This window comes from Pseudorca crassidens, chromosome 6 (genome assembly GCF_039906515.1).
Source record: "Pseudorca crassidens isolate mPseCra1 chromosome 6, mPseCra1.hap1, whole genome shotgun sequence".
NCBI classification, from domain to species: domain Eukaryota; kingdom Metazoa; phylum Chordata; class Mammalia; order Artiodactyla; family Delphinidae; genus Pseudorca; species Pseudorca crassidens.
In genome coordinates this window covers 7,280,125-7,303,063 of record NC_090301.1, presented here as the reverse complement: position 1 = coordinate 7,303,063, position 22,939 = coordinate 7,280,125, and the positions used below count along the sequence as shown (strand labels likewise).

General features: G+C 47.9%; 1 protein-coding gene across 1 annotated transcript in view; it reads right to left on the bottom strand.

The window, feature by feature from the left end:
* The window catches only part of NGEF (neuronal guanine nucleotide exchange factor), a 40,339-nt gene that overhangs the window by 15,246 nt on the left and 2,154 nt on the right, over positions 1 to 22,939 (bottom strand). The window contains exon 3 of the mRNA XM_067740199.1: positions 18,100 to 18,395. Coding sequence (XP_067596300.1) covers positions 18,100 to 18,395 — 296 coding nt within the window. The remainder of the gene's footprint in view (positions 1 to 18,099; positions 18,396 to 22,939) is intronic.

Here is a 22,939-nt window from a genome sequence, read left to right as displayed (position 1 = left end):
GTCCTCCATCCTCCCACTGACCAGAACCCTGACCCAGGCAGGGCTCAAGGCTCTGGCCACGAAAGCTAGTGCTGCCGGGGCTAGGAAGGATGGTGGAAGGAAGGGAGACAGGGAAGGGAAGAGGGAGGGAGGACCAGCATGTGTTCCAGACACACAAGGCGCCTTCTCGTTCCATCCTCACTGGTCCCCCAGGAAGGACGTACAGAAGTTCGCATTTCGCTAAAAGGAAACAGATGCAGAGGTTAAGCAATGCCCCAGAGTTACTGCTGGAGGGTGTGGAAGATTCAACCCAAGGTTCTTCCAAGTTCTGGGCTCTGCCCACCAGTACCCACCCCTGCTGACTTAAGTGCAGGCAGAGCGGGGATTCAATGGCGTCTGCAGGAGGCCTGGCCTGCTGCTTCCCTGCAAAGCTCGGACCCACAGCCAACCTGGCAGAGCACTTTAAAATGAGCGACATATTTGTAAGTTGGGAGCTCACTCCAGGGTGGCCCACAAATGACAGACCGTGGGCCACCATCAGAGGAGAGCCCACCGGTCCCCTAGTGTCTGTGCCTCACTCAAGACAGTGAGAGGAGGCACTGAAACGAGCTGGCGGCCTCTCTGTAACTGTCCCCGAGTCACAGATGCTTGGTCCGCTTAAAGATACGAAACACACAAAGCACATCCCGCTGGCCTCACTCACGCCAGAGCTGAGGCCTCGGCACGGAAGGCCCCACCCTCTGTTCTGCCAATGTCCAGCCAAGCCCTGCCGGGCAAGGCTGAGACTGCGCTGGGCAGGAAGTTCCTGGAATCATCTCTGTTACAGATGCTGACAACAAAAATCACTTTCCTGCTGCTAAATTTAAGTTTCTTAAGACAACGTCAGGCCGTTACAGCTTGCAAGTTCTAAGCAAATGTAACTAAAAGAAGCAAAACAAAACAGCCCAAACCGAGACAGATGAGTGTTGCAGACACCGAGAGAGGAAACCACCACCATGCCCAGGATGCAGCCCCGCAGACAAACGTCTCCCTGAGCGACGCCTGGACGTACAGCTGTGGGATCACACGTGGGAAAGGTGCCCAGACCCCTGAGAGCATCACCATCCTGACCCCCGGGAGGACGAGGGGTCGGGGGCTGCCGGGCAGTGCCAGGCGGGCCTCTCAGCCGCTGCCACGCAGCGGGCATTGGGCCTGAATCACTGCTCCTTGATCCCGGCTGTGCCCATCCGCCACAACCTCACCCCCTCTTTCTCCGTTTATAGGCAACTAGTCACCCGTGGATTTTTGTTTTCCAGGGTGTTTGTCTTTATTTTATATGCCAAACTATTTGCCACATCAATATGGTCGTCCTTTCCTCATCAATATTATTTTTACCCTCAGTCATTCAAGCTTTTGCACGGTGTGTGGAGCCGACAGGGTCCAGGCCCTGCTCACTCGTTCATTCATTCGTTCATTCATTCGTCCGCAAACGCTGACGAGCGCTGGTCCAGGCACCCGGGACTCCTCCTCCGGGAACACGGCAAGCTCCCTGCTTCCGTCCCAGGGCAGTGAAGGCAGAGCAGACAGGAGTAAAGTGCATCCCGCTGGGTGTGAGGGATGCTACGAGCAGACGGGAAGAGGTGTGTGTGAGCACATGAGAGTGTGTATATAGGTGTGTGACTGTGTGTGCGTGACTGCGTATATGTCAGTGTGTGTGTGTGAGTTACTTACTGCAGAGAATCCCTCCTTGGTGAAAGCAGCCGCTGCTCCGCGGCCGGGCTGGCTGAGGCCCCGCGCTGCCCGCCGTCGGGCTGCAGGGCTCACACAGGACCGTCATCCTCGGGAGCTCGGCTGGACTGACCCGAAGTTTCTGAATCACAGCTTGGTCTCCCATTGGTGCTTAGTGCTGGATTATTCCGCTTGGTATCCGCCAACAGTCATGTTACGCTTCCTGGGTTTTTCACAACCCCGCTACTACTAAGCCCAACTCCCTCCTGGGTTCTTTGCCAAGGGTAAGAGCCGGGCAGCTCTGGACCTTTCTTCGAGGGGCCAGTCCAGGTGGTTTTGCAGCTAGTGAGGGCCGTGCTGGGCCTGGTGTCCACCACAGGCCGCCGAGGAGCAGAGCTGTCAAGGCTTCGGCCTTGGAGTTAGCCAGAGAATTGCTTCATCCCACTAAGCCTCATTTCCCACGTGTGCAGAACGAGGACCACAGTCCCCAGAGGAAAGGCCCAGCTGGGGCCGGCCTGTCTCAAAGCACCTGGCAGATGTCCAGGGCCGTAATCCATCCGGCATCCGTGTGTTGTCTTCACAGGACCTCAAGTGCTTCACGGATGGAGCTCCAGCCAGAGGGGTCAAGGAGGGCCTGTACCAGGAGGTGCCACTGGGTGTGAGTGCCAAAGTATGACCCGTTCAGAGCAGGGGTGTGGACACCAGGTGGAGGTGGGAGACGGGTGGTGGAGAGGGAGCTGGGGGAGGGGCCTGGCGGCCAGGCCAGTAGAGGAGTCACGTGGGGGCAGAGCAGGCTTCTGCGCACAGTCTTAAGTCCACCCTGCTGGCCGCCGTGTGGGCCAGAACCACACAGCCTTGCGTTCCGGAGTCCCGGGGCTGCTCGACGCTCCTGGGCTCCGCACGTGCTCTTGCCGCTTCCCCCGCCGGCCTGTGGATGAGAAGCCATGCCTGTCTCCCCACAGGCTTTGGAAGAAATGGATTAGATTTTTCTCAGTAAACTTAGACTTTTCTCCAAAAAAAGGAAACAATGTATCAGAGAAATCACCGGAGTTCCAGCTGAGACCATCGCCACAGTCTCATGAGCTGAGAGGGTTCAGCTTTGGTCGGTGAGCATCTCCCCTTCCCCGGGGGAGTCCAGAAACTTCCGAGCCTGCAGACCCCAGGCCAGCCCCGCACCCCACGGAACAGAAGATGCCCCACAGGTGCACAGAACCAGGACCCCTCTGCCGAGGCAGCCCAGGCCTCGGTGCTGTTTGGGTTCAGGGCCCTCAGCAGCCTTGGGACTGGAGTGGCCCTGGGTCAGGCCCACCTGGACCACCCTAGTCAAGCAGTGCATCTGAAGAAACAGGGGAGACCCCTGACCCATCAGTAAGGGGATGAAAGAGGAAGCCAGGACACCAAGCAAAGGCTGCTTCCGATCAAAAAAGTGAAAAAAACAGCCCCTAACACACAAAGAGCGCTGTCCGTTAAGAACTCAGTTTACCGACCCACAATTTCCTGTGATCTAAGACAGTTCAGCCTGTGGTATCTCATTTTCTGACGCGGGTCCTCACGGTCCGGGCAGGCAGCTCACGTCATCGGCCTCCACGCTCCACCTTGATGTTCCCCTTGGTATGCGGGTCCTTCCTTCCTGCAGCATCAGCGACGCTCAAGGCTGAACAGTCCTTTGCCTTCTTTACCTGCACCGTCTCCACCTTACAATTCAGATTCTCTGTGGACCCCGTGTGTGGTCATTCTATCCCGATTAGGATTGGTTTCGGCTTCCTGGCCTTGGTGTCAATGCTTCACAGTGGTCTTTGACGCCATAACCTTTATTATGATGCTGTGGTGTGGCCTGAGTCACCAGGGGTCAGAGACAAAAGCGGGCTGACCGAGGACAGACGCTACCCACCACCTCCCTTCACTACTGTTGTTGTCTGGTGTGTCACTGGCAGAGCCGGGAAGCAAAAGCATCCCCTTACCCCTAAGGGTCCCAGGAGGCACCTTCACCTCTTCCTGCATCCCAGGTTCCTTCCAGGACAGACTGTCGGCAGTGGCCGGGACTAAGCTCTTGTCTGAGCAGATGTACAGAAAGGATCTTCTCAGGCAGCCTGCGTTTTCCCACCTGTTATGGACTGAATTGTGCCCCCCAAATTCACATGTTGAAGTCCTAACCCCCAACGTGACTGCATTTGGAGACGGGGCCTTTGAAGAGGTAATTACAGTTAATGCGCTCGTGAGGGTGAGCCCCTAATCCAATATGACTGGTGAACTTACAGGAAGAGGGGCAGACACCTCACACCTCTGTGTAAGGGATGCACCTATACAGAGGAAAGACCATGTGAGGACACAGTGAGAAGGTGGCCACCTGCAAACCAAGGAGGGAGGCCCCACCAGAAACCAACCCTGCCAGCACCTTGATCTTGGACTTCCAGCCCCCAGAACTATGAGAATAAATGTCTGTGGGTTAGCCACCCAGTCTGAGGTATTCTGTTATGGCAGCCCAGATCATGGGACTGGAGGGTGAGGGCGGGGGGCCCCTCCTGACACAGGACACACATCCCTCAAGGAACAAGGCAACGTTAGACATTATTCCAAACTGCTGTAAACGAGGCCTGGGACCAGAGTCCAGAGAAAGGAGACGTTCTCTGCAGTTGGCTCCCAGGTGACTGGGGAGGGGACCAGGATGATGACTGTTCATCAATATTCTGTGAAACAGCATGTACTGCTTCCAGAAAATCACACTGGGGAGAAAAAGGCTGTTTTGCAAGATCTGCTGAGCACTCCCCGATGCCCCTTTGCCAGCTTGGGCACCACTCTCTCTCCAAATCGAGGAAACTCTTGGCTCCATTTCTCTCTTAGTCAGTACCTTCCCGTCTGAGACACACTGATGGGTGGGACACTTCATTGGTAAACAGTGGCCGTAAATGTCCCTGTTCTCTCTCTTGTCTACGCAGGTTTATCGGAGATAAATGGCACCAGCGGGCAAGTAATAGTGACAGCTGCCATTTGTCCAGCTCCTAACCCGTGCCTGGTGTGATGCTGAGTACTTCCAACGCGTCACCTCCCTCCGTCCTCGCTGCAATCCTGGAGGTCCCCCAACCGTCCCCACCGTGCGGATGAGAGTGCCGAGGCCACACAGCGAGTGAGTGGCACCCCATCCTTTTGACCTCAGGGCTCTGTGTCTTGACCGCCCTGCTAGAGACGCCCTTCCACAGAAATGCCCAGGCTTTCCCGTGAGCCTGCAGGCCTGCGGTGGCGCCAGGCTGGCAGCCCCTCTCCTTGCAGGTCGGTCTCGGTCTGCTGTTATTTATGCAGAAGCCACTTCCTTCCCACCCTAGGTTCTTTCCAGGTTCTTGATCATCTTTTTAGCTTTACATGGTGCTTGATAATAAGTTTGTTAAGCGAAAACCTAACCCAGTGCTCAAATGCGAACCAGGCCTGGCGTCGGGTTGATGAGTCGTGCCCACGACTCACAACTTCCACCCAAAGGCTCGGCTCCCAGACCCGTCCTCCTTGGGGCCGTCTGTGTCTCTTTACAAGGACACCGTTGGCTGTGCCCGTCGTTCGTCCTCCTTTCCTGGCTCCTGCTGGCCTGAATGTCCGATGCCCCATCTCCTTTACCAGGTGGCTTCCTGAAAGGCCTGGCCTGGGTGCAGCACCCAGGAAACTCCAAATGTTTACTGAGCACCTCCCAAGAGCTGGGGGCTGGGGGCTGCGGGCACTGGGGATTCCCGAGATGACCAAGAGCTGCTCCCTGCCCCTGGGAGGTCGCCGGCTCAGGAGACCGCAGCTGCTGGGGGGCTGGGGTCCGCGATGCTGTCCTGCCCTCCCCATCTCACTCATTCCACAGACATGTGCCCAGAGCCACCTCCAGGTAGTGGCTCAGCTTGATGCTGGGGACACAGACGGACACAGACACACCAGGGAGGAGGCGGCTTGGGCACAGCCAATGACAGCTCTGCAGTGATGCCCACGGTGGAGTGGGAGGGGGCTTTGCCATGGCAGGGGGAGATGGGGAGGCAGGCAGCCAGAGAAGGCTTCTGGAAGGGGCTGTCAGAGTCAAAGAGCCAATAAGACTTAGCCAGGCAAAAAGGAAAAAAATAAAAACCCCCAGTATTTCTCAGCCTGGTCCTGCGACCACAGGTGTCTGCGAAAATGCAGATTCCCAGGAACCTCCCCAGCGCCCAGCATAACTCGTCCTTTAACAAGATCCCCAGGTCGTTCTGAGGCATGGCAGAGTCTGAGGACCCCTGGTGCCAGGGCTGGGGGCCCCCAGCCCCAAAGCCTCCCCGGGTACCTTTCTTTTGCACTTATCACCTTGAGTGCTAAGCGTTAGGGCACCTGCCTGCTGCCAGACTTCGCTGTTAGTGCCTGGAGGGTGGGAGGAGATGGACAGAAAGCTGGGTCAGAATGCCAAGGGGTTTGGCGGGGGGTCCCTCCTCGGGCTCAGGCTGCCTTAGAGGCCATGGGACGTCACAGTCCAGGCTCTGTGCCCTTGTGCTGGTGGGAGTTAGGACCACTTTGGTTGGCTGTAGGCTGAGCCCTGCGCTCGAGATGCTCAGCCCCTGTGTAGACCACAGACCCCAAAGGCAAACCCGCGGCCCCCGAGGGCCTGAGGCTGCCCCAGCCACTGAGGCGAGCTGCCTCCCGCTCCTCTGGGGGTGTCAGCTGGAGCCGGGGAGCGGTGTCCTCCGGCAGAGGCTGCGTCTGCTCTCTGCTTTGGGCCTTGAGCCCTTGGGCTGCCAGCAGCGGCCACCCTGGGTGGACCTGCATCCTCGCTCTGCCAGACCTTGCTTCCCACGTGATCCTACTGTCCATTAACAAGGCTTTCCTCACTTCTGCGGCTAGAAGCGTGATTCATACCCCAGAGGCATCAGAGTGGACAGAAGTGACTCTGAAAAGGCTTTTAGTTAAGAAGCAGCCCCTAGAGCCTCTCTCTCGTCCTCGAATAATTACAATGGAGTCAGATTCCAGAGCCCAGGCTCTGCTGCAGCGCGGCCTCTAGTCAGTGCGGGAAATGCAAGAAGTGACAAGACCAGGGGCCTCCGCGGGGGCCACGGGGCCTCAGCGTCACCCAGGGTGACGACAACTAGTCCCGGGGCTGCTGTGACACTAGGGGTCACACATTAAATGCGAGTTGGCATGCAGGCCCCGGGGGCCCAATGTGCCTCCACACCACCAGCTGCCCAAACCCAAGCCTTGGCCAAGCTCACACACACCACGAGCCAATTGTTACGTTTTCTCAAGATGACCTGGTTAATGAGATAACTTACAAAGAAGTACGCACTAACGTAGACATAAAGTTTAAAAGACACATGCTTGAAAAGATGCCCAGCCGCATTCACAACAGGAGAAATGCAGAGCAAAACCACAACGCAGCATCATTTATGATCTTGCACACGGGTCCAGATAAACTCGCTGGATGCTGTACCACATTGGTGACAGGGAACCAGCACCCTCTCATATGGCTGAAGTGTGAAGACAACTTGGCAATATCTTCTCAAAATTTAAAAAGTATGTAATCTTTAACCCGACAGTTCCACTTAGCAATTCCCATAGTATTCCACTGCACAGATCTGTCTTTTATTACTATAAATAATGCTGCAATGAACATCCTTGATACACAACATTTCTAGTTGCAGTCCATCAACAGGAGACTGGTTAAATAAATTATGGAACATCATAAACGATGGAGGTCCATAAAGCTAGAAAAAAAAAAAGTAGGAAAAGAAAAGAAAAACAAGAACGGGGAACTCTGTTTGGGCTGATCTGGAAATACTGTCAAAACATTTTGCTAAGTAAAAGAAAAAAAAGCAAGGCACACAGCAGTGTACATAGAGTTTACCACTTGTGTAACACACACAAACACGCACGCACAAGCACACACACACTGGCCCTCAGGGCCAGGGGTTGGTGGGGGGAACTATTTTCGCTGTAATTCTGTTTGCTCTGTTTCAAGTTTATATCAGGTGCATAAATTATTTATCCAAAAGATTTACTTTAAAAATGATAAATGGTAACACTGTCACTTTGCTAAAGTAGGTATAGGTGCTTGCTTTCTAAATCAAATAGAAGAGGGGCTATCTGATATTTTGGGTGACGGTTCCTGTCCACCTTAAAGCATGGGGCAAAGATCCCTGCCCCCTCTGAATTTGGCATTAATTTGCTGAATTGTTAGGGTTTATCCTACAGAGAGAAATATATGATTCAATGAAGGTTGGTAAATAAAATAATCACGATTCAATTTTCTGATAGAAGTATATCATGTTAAAAACCGTAAGTAATTTCCTTCCAAAATGGACTGCTTTCTTTTGGAAAAAAAATATAAGTATATTTCAGTTCTAAGTTGTGAAAACAAGTTGAAAAACAACAAAAATACAACTCTGATTTCAGAGGCTGAGCACACTCAGACTGTGAGTTATATCCAAACTTGCTAGCTCCCTGGGAAGTCACTCCCTCCTCGTTCCCAGGGGGACGAGGCTGGAAGTCTAGTTCGGGCACGTAGGGGCGGTGCCACCTCAAGTGCCAGCCTGGGTGGACCGCCCCTCAGGAGTTACATGTAGCCCTGTTTCCATGGAGATGCTCAAAATATCATTCCCGGCTCATTTTTCGAACTGTGCACAGCCAGCCCCCCAAGATCGGGGACCATGTGGAGTCCGTCTTTATCTGATCTGGGGACACCACCCAGGCCAGCGGCAGGAGCGACTGCTCCAGGGACGGTGCTGGGTCAGCACCTCCAGCTTCCCCTTCGTTTCTCACGGTGTCAGCTGTGGCGAGAGTCAAGCGCTGCCTCATGGTTTGTCGGTTTGTCGCAGTGACTGTCCCCACCTCCCCCATTTGAACGCCTGACCCTTCCCCAGCTGCCCCCTTCCTAACTTTGTAATTTGAATATCTGTCTACTTATTTTCTCAAACCACTGTGTCCTGAAACAGTAATTGAGAAACCATTCCAAATAGGAGGGAACCAAGCGCTTCAGAAAAAGTTAAAAAACAAAAAGTAAACCAAGAAAATCCTACACAACATCTAAGACAACGCTTTCCAATTTCAGCTGTCTAATTTTTACTTTAAAAAGGAGGTGGAAAACATACAATTTTATTCTTTTTGCGGTACGCGAGCCTCTCTGTTGTGGCCTCTCCCGTTGCGGAGCACAGGCTCAGCGGCCATGGTTCACGGGCCCAGCTGCTCCACGGCATGTGGGAGCTTCCCGAACCGGGTCACGAACCCGTGTCCCCTGCACTGGCAGGCGGACTCTCAACCACTGCGCCACCAGGGAAGCCCCACAATTTTATTCTTAAATCCTGATTCTTCAGTGACTGATTAAGACTCAGGCCCACCAAAAGGCCATCATTTGGGGGTCTTTTCCTTGTGTGAAAGGTAGTTCATTAGGACCTGCTGCTTTTGTGGCTAAAGAAAGAGGTGTTCCAACAACAGATTGAGCTGCCAGTACAAGCTGCCCGACTTGCTCTGATAAATGAAAAGATGACCTGATGCAGAAGTCACTGATTTGGAACATAAAGTCTGAAGTTCTCAGTGTTGTGTTCATTGCCAGTTATGAACAAAATAGAAAACAGAAACTCACATTAAGCTCTTTAAAATAAATGTGAAAAGTCAGTCTATAAAGACTCAGAGAGAGATGCATTGAAGCCCGTGTGCCCTGTGCTGTTCACTACTGCCTGTGATCGCGGTTATTCTTAGGTCATCCTAACTTACTTACATATCTTGATCTCATCCACTGGAAACGACAAAAATATAATTTATTAAATATCTTTAGTTTCTATGCCCACTCTTCTATACGTGTAATGTTCTATCCTGCATTTTAAAAACAATATGTTATTCTTTCATTCTTTGAAATGAAAAACATTTCATTTCATTCTTTGAAAACACGCTTTTTAACGTTTGTGTCTTTGTATAGTTGTACACTGTCTTACTAAATAAATAATTCCCTATCATTGGGCATTTAGGGCTCTTCCTCCATTCTTCCCCTACTTTTTGCTTGAATGGACAGCCTACTAAGTATTCGTGTACACGTCTGATTATTTTTCAAGCTAAATTTCTAGAAACAGAAACACTAGTCGGTAAATAAACATATTCTTGTAAGGGGGTTAATACAAGCATTGTTATGCTCTTTCCATCAGCTGTGTTCAAGAGAAGTCATTTAAAAATCCCCCCAACGCTAGGTTTTAAATATATTTATATTTAAGAGTCTGCCATTTTGAAATGCCGGTGCCTCAATGTTGTTTTAATTTGTACCTCCTTCATTACCAGTGAGCTTGATTTCTTTCCTTTCTTCATTTAATCACCAGCGACTTTTTCTATGAGAATTGTTTTGCCCATTTTTCTTTAGGGTGCTTATCTTTTTCTTATCCATAGAGCTTTCTAACGGATGGAAACCTGGGTTTTGCTGATGTATACAAAAACAGCTAATTCTTGCAGGTTTATTTTATAATCCACCACCTCCCTGCTCTGCCTTATGAGATCCAGTATTTTTTACTCCCCTCAGGATTTTTAAGTAGGCAGCTGTCACTGGCAGGTAAGGGTGGTTTTGATCTTCCTTCTTTATGGGTTTGTCTCTTGTGCCTTTCCTCATTGTTCTGCCCTGGCCATGGCTTCCAGAGCAACCGCAGAGTTACCAAGCACTATCCTCTCACCTTTATTGTCACCAAAGATTCTTGATTAAGTAGGATGCTGGTTATAGAGCTGAGATACTCTCTGTAAATTTCAGAGAGTATCCTTCTGAGTTTTGTTTAGAAATTGATGTTCTACTCCCCTTTTGAACCTCTTTGAAGATCAGGGTATTTTTCTCCTCTGGCCTATTAATATGATAAATTTTGGTTTCAAACATTATACCATCTTTGCAGTAATTTCTGTGCTCAATGTTATTCTTTTAGTGTATCTCCAGATTTGATTTACTTACGTTTTGTGTAAATTTTTGCCTTAATTCAGAGTGAGGCAGATCTATGTTTTATTTTGGGGGAGAGGCCAGGAGAGTACTTAACAAAATGAAGACATCTAACTCTTTTTACAATGCTTTAGTTTTTAAATGAATGTACAGTAAAATTGACTTTTGGGGGCTGTACAGTTCTATGAATTTTGACCCATGTATAGATTCTTGCAACCAGCGCTATAACCAAGACACACAACAGTTCCATCACTCCAAAACACCCCTTGTGCTTTCCCACTCTCGTCACAGCCTACCCCTACCCCTCACCCCTGGCAACCACTGATCTGTTCTCTGTCCCTATAGCTTTGTCATGTTCAGAATGTCATATAAATGGAATCACGTACTGTGTAACCTTTCTGACCTCTTTCACTCAGCAAAATGCCTCTGAGATTCATCTGAGCTGTGTGCATCAATAGTTCATTTCTTTTTCTTACTGAGTAGTGCGCCATTGTACAAATGTTCCAGAGTTTGTTTATCTATCTATCTGTTAAAGGACATTTGGGTTGTTACCAGTTTTGGGCAATTATGAACAGACCTACTATAAACATTCATGTACAGGCTTCTGTGGGAACCTAGGTTTTTGTTTCCTTGGGGCAGTGGTTCTCAACCACGAACTATTTTTGCTACCTGGGTGATATTCAGCGAGGTCTAGAGACATTTTTGGTTGTCACGACTGGGAGTAGGGGTGCTACAGGCATCTGGTAGCAGAGGCCAAGGATGCTGCTAAACCTATAATGCACAGGAGAGCATCCCCCAACAAAGGATGATCCAGCCCAAATGTCAGCAGTGGTGCTGTGGAGACACTGCTCTAGGTAAGTACCCAGGACTGGGCTTGCTGGGCTGCAGGTAAGTGTACGTTTCACTTTATGAGAAACTGCCAGCAGTTCTCCAGAGCAGCTGTGCCGTTTCGTAATCCCACCCGCAACGCATGGGAGCTCCAGTTACTCCACATCCACACCAGCACTTGGTATTGTTTTAAGTTATTTTTAGCCAGTGTGTATTATCATTATTAGTAGTAGTTCTAAGAATTTTTGTAGATTCCTTGAGATTGTCTATGTGCACAGTCATCCATGAAGAGGGGCAGTTTATTTCTAACTTCCCTGGAGACTTTCTCTTTGACTCAGGGATTCCACAGAAGTGTGCTGCTTGTTTTCCAAGTGCTTGGAGGTTTTCCTGTTATCTTTTTTTTTTTTTTTTTTTTTTTGGCGGTATGCGGGCCTCTCACTGCTGTGGCCTCTCCTGTTGTGGGGCACAGGCTCCGGACGCGCAGGCTCAGCGGCCATGGCTCACGGGCCCAGCTGCTCCGCGGCATGTGGGATCTTCCCGGACCGGGGCACGAACCCGTGTCCCCTGCATCGGCAGGCAGACCCTCAACCACTGCGCCACCAGGGAAGCCCTCACATACAGTTTTAAATTTTCTAGTAACCACATTAAAGAAAGGTAAAAAGAAATGGGGAAATCTTAATATATCTTATTTAATCCAATATATCCAGAATATTATGTCAACGTATAATATAAAAATTATTAATAAGATAGTTTACTTTCTTTTTCCTTGTACTAAATCTGCAAAACTTGGTGTGTATTTTACACACACAGTGCACCTCAATTAGGACTAGCCACGTGTCAAGCACTCGAGAGCCACGTGTGGCAGGGGGCTACCAAAGTGGGCAGTGCAGCTTTAGAGTACAAAGATCAGTGAAAAGATTTTAAGTCAACCGCATCATTGTTTTCAGATTCCTTATATCCCTGTTATGTCCCATCCTACAGAAACAGTACAGCGTGTGCCACAGCTTCTGCTCACGTCTCTGACAGACTGTTCTGCTTGGCTTCCGTATCAAGATACTTCATCATAGTTATCTTTTCATTGCAAAGTGCACCTCTTGGGAACGGCCTTCCTAATCGTACAACACAACATCCAGAAGATCAGGTTTAAATAAGTAAAAAGAGACTGACAGATTTTCTATAAAAATGAGAAAAGATTTTTAGGTGGAAAAAGATACAACTTTCTGTTGAAGACTGTCAGCCTGTTGCCAGCTCTTTATCTGTACTAACTCATTTGATCTTCACAACCCTGTGTATGAGCTCAATTTTACAGATAAGGAAGCAGAGGCACAGAGAAGTCAAGTGACTTGCCCAAAGTCACTCAGCTAAGAAGTAGCAGAACTGGGATTCAAACCCAGGGGGTTGGGCTCCTGTGCCTGTGTGCATAAATTCTGTGCTACATCACCTCCCTATGTTTTTACTGTGGGAGAAAACATTTGAAACATATAAACAAATCATATCCGTAATATGTAAGAAGATGCTATCAAGCAAGAAGACAAACATAAATAACCTCATAGAAAAATGGGCAAAGGATAAGAACAGGCAATTCATAGAAAAAGAAATGGAAACAGCCAATAAGCATAGGAAAAGATGCTCAATTTATGTCATCAAGGACAGGCAGGTTAAAACAAGATATGATTTTTCATCCAACAGATTAGAGCAAAAATCAAGAAGTTTGCCAACGGGGTTAGGAGGGTGTGTGAAAATGGCCTCTCTGGCACTGCCGTAGTGTGAAATTTGAACTGCCTTTTTTTTTTTTTTTTTTTTTTCCCGCGGTACGCGGGCCTCTCCCGTTGCAGAGCACAGGCTCCAGACACACAGGCTCAGCGGCCATAGCTCACAGGCCCAGCCGCTTCGCGGCATGTGGGATCCTCCCGGACCGGGGCACGAACCCGCGTCCCCTGCATCGGCAGGCGGACTCTCAACCACTGCGCCACCAGGGAAGCCCTGAACTGCCTTTTTGAATGGCGATCTGGTGGTATCCACCACCATTGAAAACGCGCTTCACTTTTCACCGACAATTCCACTTCCGGGCATCTATCCTACGGCTGTGGTCTCCCACGGGCGTGAAGATGCAGGCACACAGAAGCTCTCCTAACCCAGCTCCACATGACCCATGTGCCTGGGGTCACGTGCACTGCTTCCCCGCAAAGCCCTGCAAAGACCTGCTGAGAGCCGGGCACAGGCTGCCCGCCACCTACCACCTGCACCCTTCTCTCCCCACCGGTGAGCCCCATGTTTGTCCTTAAACTTATGCGAGCCAGTTGTACTTGCTCTGCAATTACGTCCATACTTGATAAAAACTAAAGAACTTTCAGTGCAAAGAGAGTTGTTTTTATGAAAAGTAAGCTGAAAGCTCTAAGAGGTCAGTTAAAGGCAAGTTGCTAAAAACCAAAAGCAAAATCAAACTGCTCTTGAATAAACAAGTGTAAAATATGGGGGGAAACATCATAAAGATCTACAAGGATTTTGCACTTAAGAGTCTTCACAAGCGTCTAAAGTCCAAAATCACACCGGGCCTTATGACTGTAATTCACCAGGAGAGAGAAAGTGAACACAGCTGGTCCTCCAGTGAGAACCCAGGAGCCAAGAAAAGGCCTGCAAACGTGTGCGCTGTTTGCATTTTTTTAAATAATGAAAATGTATTAATGAGTAGCTTATTTAATTTTAAAACTTTAAAAAATAAAGTGATAAACTTAACAATACAAAATGACTCATTGTTCCCTTTGGTAACTTTTCTTGCCCTGAATTGTAATCTGTATAATATCATGGGTTTAGTTTTCTAATCAGTTGGATAATTTCTGCCTTTCAGTGGAGGATTTAAGCAATTTACATTTGTGGTTTTAACAGATACATTTGCTATGAACTCTGCCACCTTATTTTATTTTTAATATTTATTTATTTAATTTATTTATTTAGCTGCACCGGCTCTTGGTTGTGGCATTTGGGATCTAGTTCCCTGACCAGGGATCAAACCCGGGCCCCCGGCATTGAGAGCTTGGAGTCTTAGCCACTGGACCACCACGGAAGTCCCTGCCACCTTATTTTATGCTATTTGTTTTTTGTGCTTTTTACTGTTTGCTTTTCTTTTATTACAAGATCCCTGCTTTCTCTGCTTTTGGCTTGCTGTTGGAGAAGGTTTACACCATGTTTTAAGTTCTACTGGTGTTTATCTCTAAGCTTTCCAAATTATTTATTTCTCTAATTATCAAGGTAAAAAAATAAACAAGTATTCCTCCAGAAACTAGACACTTCTCCTTATTTTGAGGACTATAAAAAAAGGCCCCATGGTGGAAATATTGCGTGAAAAAAGCCAAGTGCGAAATAGCATTGTATAATCCCTTTTATATGAAAGTCAAAGTTAGGGATAGTACGAGGGAAACAAAAGCAAAAGTAAACAAATGGGACTATATCAAACTAAAAAGCTTTTGCACAAAGAAGGAAGCTATCAACAACATGAAAAGGCCACCTACCGAAAGGGAGAAGATATGTGCAAATGATGTATCTGGTAAGGGGTTAATATCTAAAATATACAAAGAACTCATACAAGTCAATATCAAAAAACGAACTCGATTAAAAAATGGGCAGAGGATCTGAATAGACATTTGTCCAAAGAAGACATACAGCTGACCAACAACACATGAAAAGATGCTCAACATCACTAATCATCAGGGAAATGCAAACCAAAGCCACAATGAGATATCACCTCTCACCTGTCAGAATGGTTACTATCAAAAAGACAACAAATAATAAGTGCTGGTGAGGGCGTGGAGAAAAGGGAACCCTCATGCACTCTTGGTGGGATTGTAAGTTGGTGCAGCCAATATGGAAAACAGTATAGAGCTTCCTCAAAAATTAATAATAGAAGTATCATATGATCCAGAAATTCCACTCCTGGGTATTTATCTGAAGAGAATGAAAACACTAAGTCAAAAGATATTTGCGGGCTTCCCTGGTGGCGCAGTGGTTGAGAGTCCGCCTGCCGATGCAGGGGACACGGGCTCGTGCCCTGGTCTGGGAAGATCCCACATGCCACGGAGCAGCTGGGCCCGTGAGCCATGGCCGCTGAGCCTGCGCGTCCGGAGCCTGTGCTCCGCAACGGGAAAGACCACAGCAGTGAGAGGCCCGCGTACCACAAAAAAAAAAAAAAAAAAAAAGATATTTGCACCTCTATGTTCACTGCAGCATTATTTACAATAGCCAAGATATGGAAACAACTTACGTGCCCATCAATAGATGAATGGATAAAGAAGATATGGTGTATATATATATATATATATACTATGGAATATTACTCATTCATAAAAAAGAATAAAATCTTGCCATTTGAGACAACATGGATGGACCTAGAGGGTATTATGCTAAGTGAAAAAAGTCAGAGAAAGACAAATATTATATTTGCAGGTATGAAAGATTCACTTATATGTGGAATCTAAAAAACAAAACGAACAAACAGAACAGAAATAGATACAGAAAACAAATAGGTGGTTGCTAGAGGGGAGGAGGGGAGGGAAGGAAAGAAATAGGTGAGGGGTCTTAAGAGGCAGAAATTTCCAGTTGCAAAATAACTGAGTCACAGGTATGAAATGCACAGTGTGGGGGTACAGTCAATACCTACGCAATACCTTTGTGTGGTGGCATACTGCAACTAGACTTAATCAAAACGTTTAGGTGACCATTTTGAAATGTACAGAAATACCAAATCACTACGTTGTATGACAGGAACTAACATAGTGCTGTAGGTCAATTATACTTTAAAAACGAAAAGCAAACTCAGAAGAGGAGATCAGGCTGTGGGGCGCAGTGGGGTGGGGAAGGGGGAGGGGGAATTAAATGAGGGCAGTTAGAAGGTACAAACTTCCAGTTATAAGATGTAATGTACAACACGATAAATATAATTTAAGATTGCTGGTATACGTATGTGACATATGGAAGAGAGTAAATCCTGAGTTCTCATCATAAGGAAATAAAAATTCTCCATTTCTTTAATGTTGTGTCTATACAAGATGGTGGACGTTCACTACACTTCTTGTGGTCATTTCATGATGCATGGAAGTCAAGTCATTACGCTGTACACCTGAAACTTATACAGTGCTGTGTGTCAGTTATATCTTAATAAAACTGGAAGGAAAAAGAGTTAGGGATGATAAAAAAAAGCAAAAAGTTAGGGGTGATGGCTCTGTCAGTGGCTGGTGGACAGCCACCTGAGGGGGGATTTCTCTGTGGCTTCCGGCACCTTCCACATGGTTGCATTCAGTGGCATTCCTCAGTCCAGTTCCACCTGCCTCTTGGAGATCCCCCCGACCACGCATCTTCACTTCTGGTGGGGTGCGTGGTTCTTTACCTCCCCTCACCAGTATCTTTGTGAGAAGCTGGGATAAGGCCCATCAGGATGACTAGACACTACTGATACCAGAAGTTTCATAAAAAAACTGTGGCATCCTTTACAAATCACCACTTGCAAGTCACATGTGATGTCAGAGGTTAAACCCATCCCTCCTGAGTCTGCGGGGCAGGACACAGTGAACCTCGGTGGCCCTTCAAAAGTCGAGTGCTATCAAGCCTTCTAGAAGAGCAAAGGTATCGTACCAACCGAGTCAGCGTTAGATAACCCTCGTCGGGAACTAGTCTCAGTCTTGGTCATTACCTGTGCACACCATCTGCAGTTTTGCCTTTCTATAGAATCTCGCGCAGGAGAACCAAGAGTTAAAGAAGGACAGGACATCTGGAGTCAGGACTGCATAGGAACAAGTTCAAGCATGGCTTGAAGGAACACGTGAGTGGAGGGGAGTGGGGGTTGAGGGCGAGAGGGAGCGTGAGAGGATAGAGAGGATGGAATTGGACTGAACAAGTTAAAAAAAAAAACATCTCTTCACTTTTTCCCTCTGCATCCACCTTTTAACTTTCACGATGACACACACCTGCAGGGTCGCCATTTCTCGCCCCCAGTCTCTCCCCTTGCTATTGACCAACTTGTCTCTCTGTACACAGATTTCCCCTCTATACCCAAACAATCTTGGTTCAACTAAAATGAACACTTAGCTAGACTTCTTAGCTACTCATTTCTATTGCCATTCATGTTTCATTTCTCCTCTCTAGCAACAAACTATTAGGTGACTCCGTGATCTTGCCTCAGCCTAACTGACGGGAAGTCTACCTGGACCATCGGATGAAGTGGGAGAGACACAAGTCCCAGATTCCCACACCGTTTCAGGAGGGGGCCGAGGGCTTTCTTTCAGAGCCCCAGCCAAGCTTCAAGCGACTACAAAATGAAGATGTGGGATAAGACGGTGCGTGAAAAGTAAAGCACAGATGACTAGTTAGTTCACCGTCACAGTGAGTTCAGCATCACCTACTGCATCAGCGTTCACGCGTACCATGGCAATGCTCCCACGATAACGACTAAAGGTTTAGAGACGCAATCTTACTATCTGACGCAACAGCAATGTGGAGAACACTAAGTACTGGCGTTGAGCTATCCTAGAAGGTAACTGGGTACTTTTTGTTGCCTGTGAATTTTCCTGCATGTTCTGGATGGATGTACCCTGCAAGTAATTCCTCTGGTGAACCAGCCAGGGAGTTTCACCCCGCAGAAGAAGGCTCTCCCACATTGGTTAAAACCCCTGTACGTTCTGATCGGACGCTCCCACCCTAGGGCAGCCCATTACCTCCTGCAGCCTGATCTCCTCCGGCTGGAGGATGTCCAGCACCCCACTGCTCCGAATCTCCGGGAGATCCTGCCAGAGGTTGAATCTCGAGTGCGGGTTACTGAGCAGGCATATCTGGGGCACAGCCTTCCTCTCCGGTGGGCTTGCAGGCTCCTCCTCTTCCCCTTCATCCTCCTCCGGGGTCTCCGCACTGGCCGGGGACCCATCAGCATTGTCTTGGATTTCTGCGTCCTGTTGCCTCCTGGTTTCAATTTCCTGGAGAGTTGATTTATCTCGGTATTCCTGATACAGGAGCCCTGAAATCAAATGGAATTGTATTGACATGAAAAAGATTTCAGAGGAAGATCTTTTGGAATCACTAAGTCAAAGCTTTGGACTCCTATCAAGGGCTGATGCTCTGCCTGTGAAAATACAAAGAAAGCCAGAACCGCACAGGTCTCAGAAAAGGCTCTATCACTGAACAAACTGTCACTGTCTTCATTTCTTGGGAAGGATCAGCGTGCATGAGTTTGTTTGTTTTTTTTTTTTCAACAAAGAATAAAGAAATCCCTGAACAGATTCAAAATCCAGTCACAAAAATGTATGCTTTTCACACACATACTTAGCAAACAACAAGAATCCCGAATTTGACGTGTTAATAACCAATGTGTGCAGAGTCGGTGGAAATGTCCCAGTTATGTTTCAGTATCCCAACAGGATGCTTCTCAAAGCCTAAATGCTTCAATATTAAAACTCAAGTATACTCATTGGTGAAATGGGAATAGCTGTAAATTCTCATTTTGAAGGAAAAAGCCAATATTTCATCAACCTTATGATTCAAAAGGGAAGCATTCCTTTTTTGCTTTCACACTTTCAGACTTACTTCCCTGACCTGAAATAAATGCAGTCTAAGTCTCCAAGGAGATTTGGGGGTACAGAGGAATCAGCAAAAACGTAGCAACTCCACAGGGAAAAATTCATTTTGGATGTCCTGGCTGCAGGGCAGAGGGTTGGTCTCTCCACACAGGAGCAGCAGAAAAGCTTCAGTGGCAAGGGGGCTCCCAGCCCAGGGAGAGGGGAAGCAGGGCTGGGTGGGGAGAGGAAGGGGGGGTCCTGCTGGCGATGAGGCTGGGAGGAGAGGAGGGTCACCCCAAGGGTTCTGTCTATCCTGTGGGCAAAAGGGAAGCCCCTCAGGCAAACAGCTCTGGTCTTCATCTTAGGAGGCCCGCGGATGGGAAGAAAGAGGCCATGCCAGTTCTCTAAGGGAGTGATGATGGAGGCCTGAACTGCAGTGGTGGTGGAGGGATGGGGCCATGTGCATGATTCAGGGACAGTTATAAGGTAGAAGACAGGTCCTGGCGATTGGCTGGTGCTGGGTCATGAACGATATCTGGGTGACCAGTTGGCAGGGGTGTCCGGTGGCCCTGTTCAAGGAGATGAGGAATATGGGAGGAGGCTCCGACTGGGGAATGGGGTGGTGGTGAGATCCAGGTGCACCTGAAGGGAATGCAGGTGGAGAGAACCAGTGGGCAGCTGGACGGGTCTGGAGCCTGGGAAAGCTGTTGGGCCCCTTGATATATCTATCTATAAAACAAAGATGACTTTCCCGGGAAAGTTCTAACAGGGATAAGTGTACCACTTGTAAAGCACTTTCTCATGCAATGCAGTACAAACATTAGCTATTATTCCTTCTTTAATTGTTAAATATATCTAAACAGTACAAAAAAGGAAGGAAAAAAGCAGACGATCTTCAAAATTCTGAAAAATGGCTGGATAAATTATATTCACAAATAACAGGAACTCAGTAAATCACCCTGTGGATTAAATTAATTGGCTTCCTTTGTTCCATAACGCTAGATCATAAAGGCTTTATGCTAAGCATAATATTTACTTCAAAAAAAAAAAAGATCCTGTGATTTTACGTTACAATCCAGCAGATGACAACACTGAGTTAACCTGACAAAGGAATGAAAAAGAAAATCTAAATCTATGCTAAATGCAACCCAGATCGAAGATCTATAAAGACAGAGGTTTAAAGTCACTACACAAACCGGTTCAGTCATGAGCATAAGATATGATTACTATTGCCAACATCGAACCAATTAATCTCCTGTGATTCCGATACTGTTTTCACGGAGGTTTAAAGAAACCAGGATTCCACGAGTTGACTTGGATTCACTTTTCAAAGCTTAGCACAGTGTCTCCCACAGAGTAGGTACTCACATATTCGTTGAGTTGAACACCTTTAAAAATGCAGTTTCCAAGCTTCTCAAAAATATCTAACCAATTTGGCATCTTTTTGAAAGTTCAAAAATATGGCTTATGCATGCTACACAGCACATCGTGTGTACCATGGGTCAGCATGATGGGTAAATCATGGGTAAATGCTATCTCCAACATCTCACATGATGATGTGATACATATGCTGAAATGAGACAAAAACATCAGCATTGTGGGTAGTTGGGTTGAAAGTAATATTTCTGAAATCACATTGTGGCAGACACTGTGGCTGCCTCTCCTCTATCCCCTCACAGCCCTTCTTCCCAGCTGGCAGGGAGGGCTTTTGTCTGGGTGCTGACCTAGTCTGTGCTCAGGGAAGTGGATGAATGCTGACTGATCAAAGCCTACCATGATGGTTCCCTTCCCCTTGCCACTGCTGGGTTTAGACACGAGCATGTGACATGACCTGGCCAAGGAGACTAAGGGGACATCTTACATCTTTACGAAGGGCTTCTCAAAAAGATGTCCCTCCCCAGGAGACACCTGAAGACAAACTGCTCTTTTTTTTTTTTTTTTGGTTTTTATACATGGTTGCTTGAGGATGTGATGCATGGAGCTCTGGCAGCCATCTTGTGATATGAAGCCCAAATGCTGAGAATGGTAGAGGGAAAGGAACTAGGTGATTGCTTGACTTAATGAACCAAATGCAGAATTTCCTACCTCATTCCTGGAGTCAACTGAGATAGAATACTTTCATTCTTTAAGGTCATTTTTTTGGGGGGGGCGGTGCTGGATATTCTATTACACTCAGCCAAAGACTCCCAATACAAGTAATCTTAGCATTTTCTTAAAACTTCATACTTCTTTCTGAAGTCTTCAGAATATGAATTTAAACACGCATTTTCCTGGAGTTACTATGATTACAAAGAGTTATCTGACACACTGTGTAACCATTTTCATGACCTGTTTATTTGTTTATTTTTTTTTTGGTGGTACGCGGGCCTCTCACTGCTGTGGCCTCTCCCATTGCAGAGCACGGGCTCCGGGCATGCAGGCTCAGCGGCCATGGCTCACAGGCCCAGCCGCTCTGCGGAATGTGGGATCTTCCCGGACCGGGGCACGAACCTGCGTCCCCTGCATCGGCAGGCGGACTCTCAACCACTGCGCCACCAGGAAAGCCCACCTGTTTATTTTTATTAACCTTACCTGAGGAGCTATGTAATCTGATTAAATTTTTGTAGTAGAGATATACTGTTGATATATCATGTTTTTCTATTTTCTCTTTTGTACATTCAGTAAGCAAAATTGATTTTACCTGTAAAAGCTGGCACCTGGTATTATATTCATGCAGAATTAGAAGGCTCAGTTCCCATCTCTCCTAATTAAAATGATCTATATCAGGTTGGCTGAGCTACCCTGCAGAAGGAGGATAAGCTCCTGGAGTCCTTCAAAATCTCACCTTCTGAAGGGAATAATTTTTTTCTTTGAATCCTTCAGATAGAACTTCTAAAGGGCAGAGAATTCATTTATTTTTAGTGAGCACCTTCTATGCACCAAGCAGTTGTTAGGTGCCAGAGACAACCACAGCACACACACACACGTGTGCACACACACACACACACACAATCACAGGGTCTCAGGGTCTATGATCTTCAGGGCCACCACCAACTACAATGACAGCTGTATACCACATCATGCATAGTCCTGGCATCATTTTGTTCTTGCCTGGGTGGGAGCCACTGCAAAATTCAACACAGTGGTCTACAAGATGCCCATATAGCCTTCCCACTTTCCTTCCCCCTTAATGCCACTGTGTCTTTAGGAACGCGTTGTCCTTTCCTGATACCCGGCAAAGAATTCACTTCATTCGGTGAGCTAAAAGCAGCTGGCCTCCTGTAGCAACCTGCTTGGCATAAGCCTCGAGTCTATGATGAAGGATGTGAGAAGAAGGCAGCCTCGGTCCTGTGCTGTCATTCAGCACATCTGTTGAGCACCGACCATGGATCCAGCCCAGGGGCCAGAAACACATAGTCACCATTACACCAGGAGATAGTGGGAGAAAAGCCTCAGAATGTCAGTCTCTACTGTTTACCAAATGAGGAAACCAAGGGCCAGGATGAGCAGGTACCAGAGCTCAGGGCTCCCGACTCCCAGCTTTGAGCTTATGCCACGGGCTCTCCAGGAAGGAGGTCTCCACACGCCCACACTGCAGAAGGGAGCCTCTCTCTCCGTGAGAGGAGGCACGGATCTCCCCACTCCCACCTCGATTTCCTTCCTGGTCCTGACATTGATCTCAGCCAGAGGATCCCTTTCTAGAGGGTGGAATTCGAGGCTTCCAGCACATGCCAAGGCCGAGGTGGCCCTCCTCGCCATAAAGGGCAATGTGGTAGAGGTAGAAGAAAGGGATTTTCGGGTGTGTTTGTCCTCAGATCAGCCCCTCTCCATTTCCGCCAGCAAACAAAGGGAAAAGCCACCACCACCATCACCACCCAGCCCACATGCAGGGGGCCCACTAGGAACAATACCCCTGGAGTCAGCACTGCTTAACAGAATGCAGTGTGCGCTCCACCCTCAGCTTTGCAAGGGCTCAGCTCCTCCCAGGGTTCAGTCCAGAATAAACCCCAGCCAGGGGAAAGGGAAC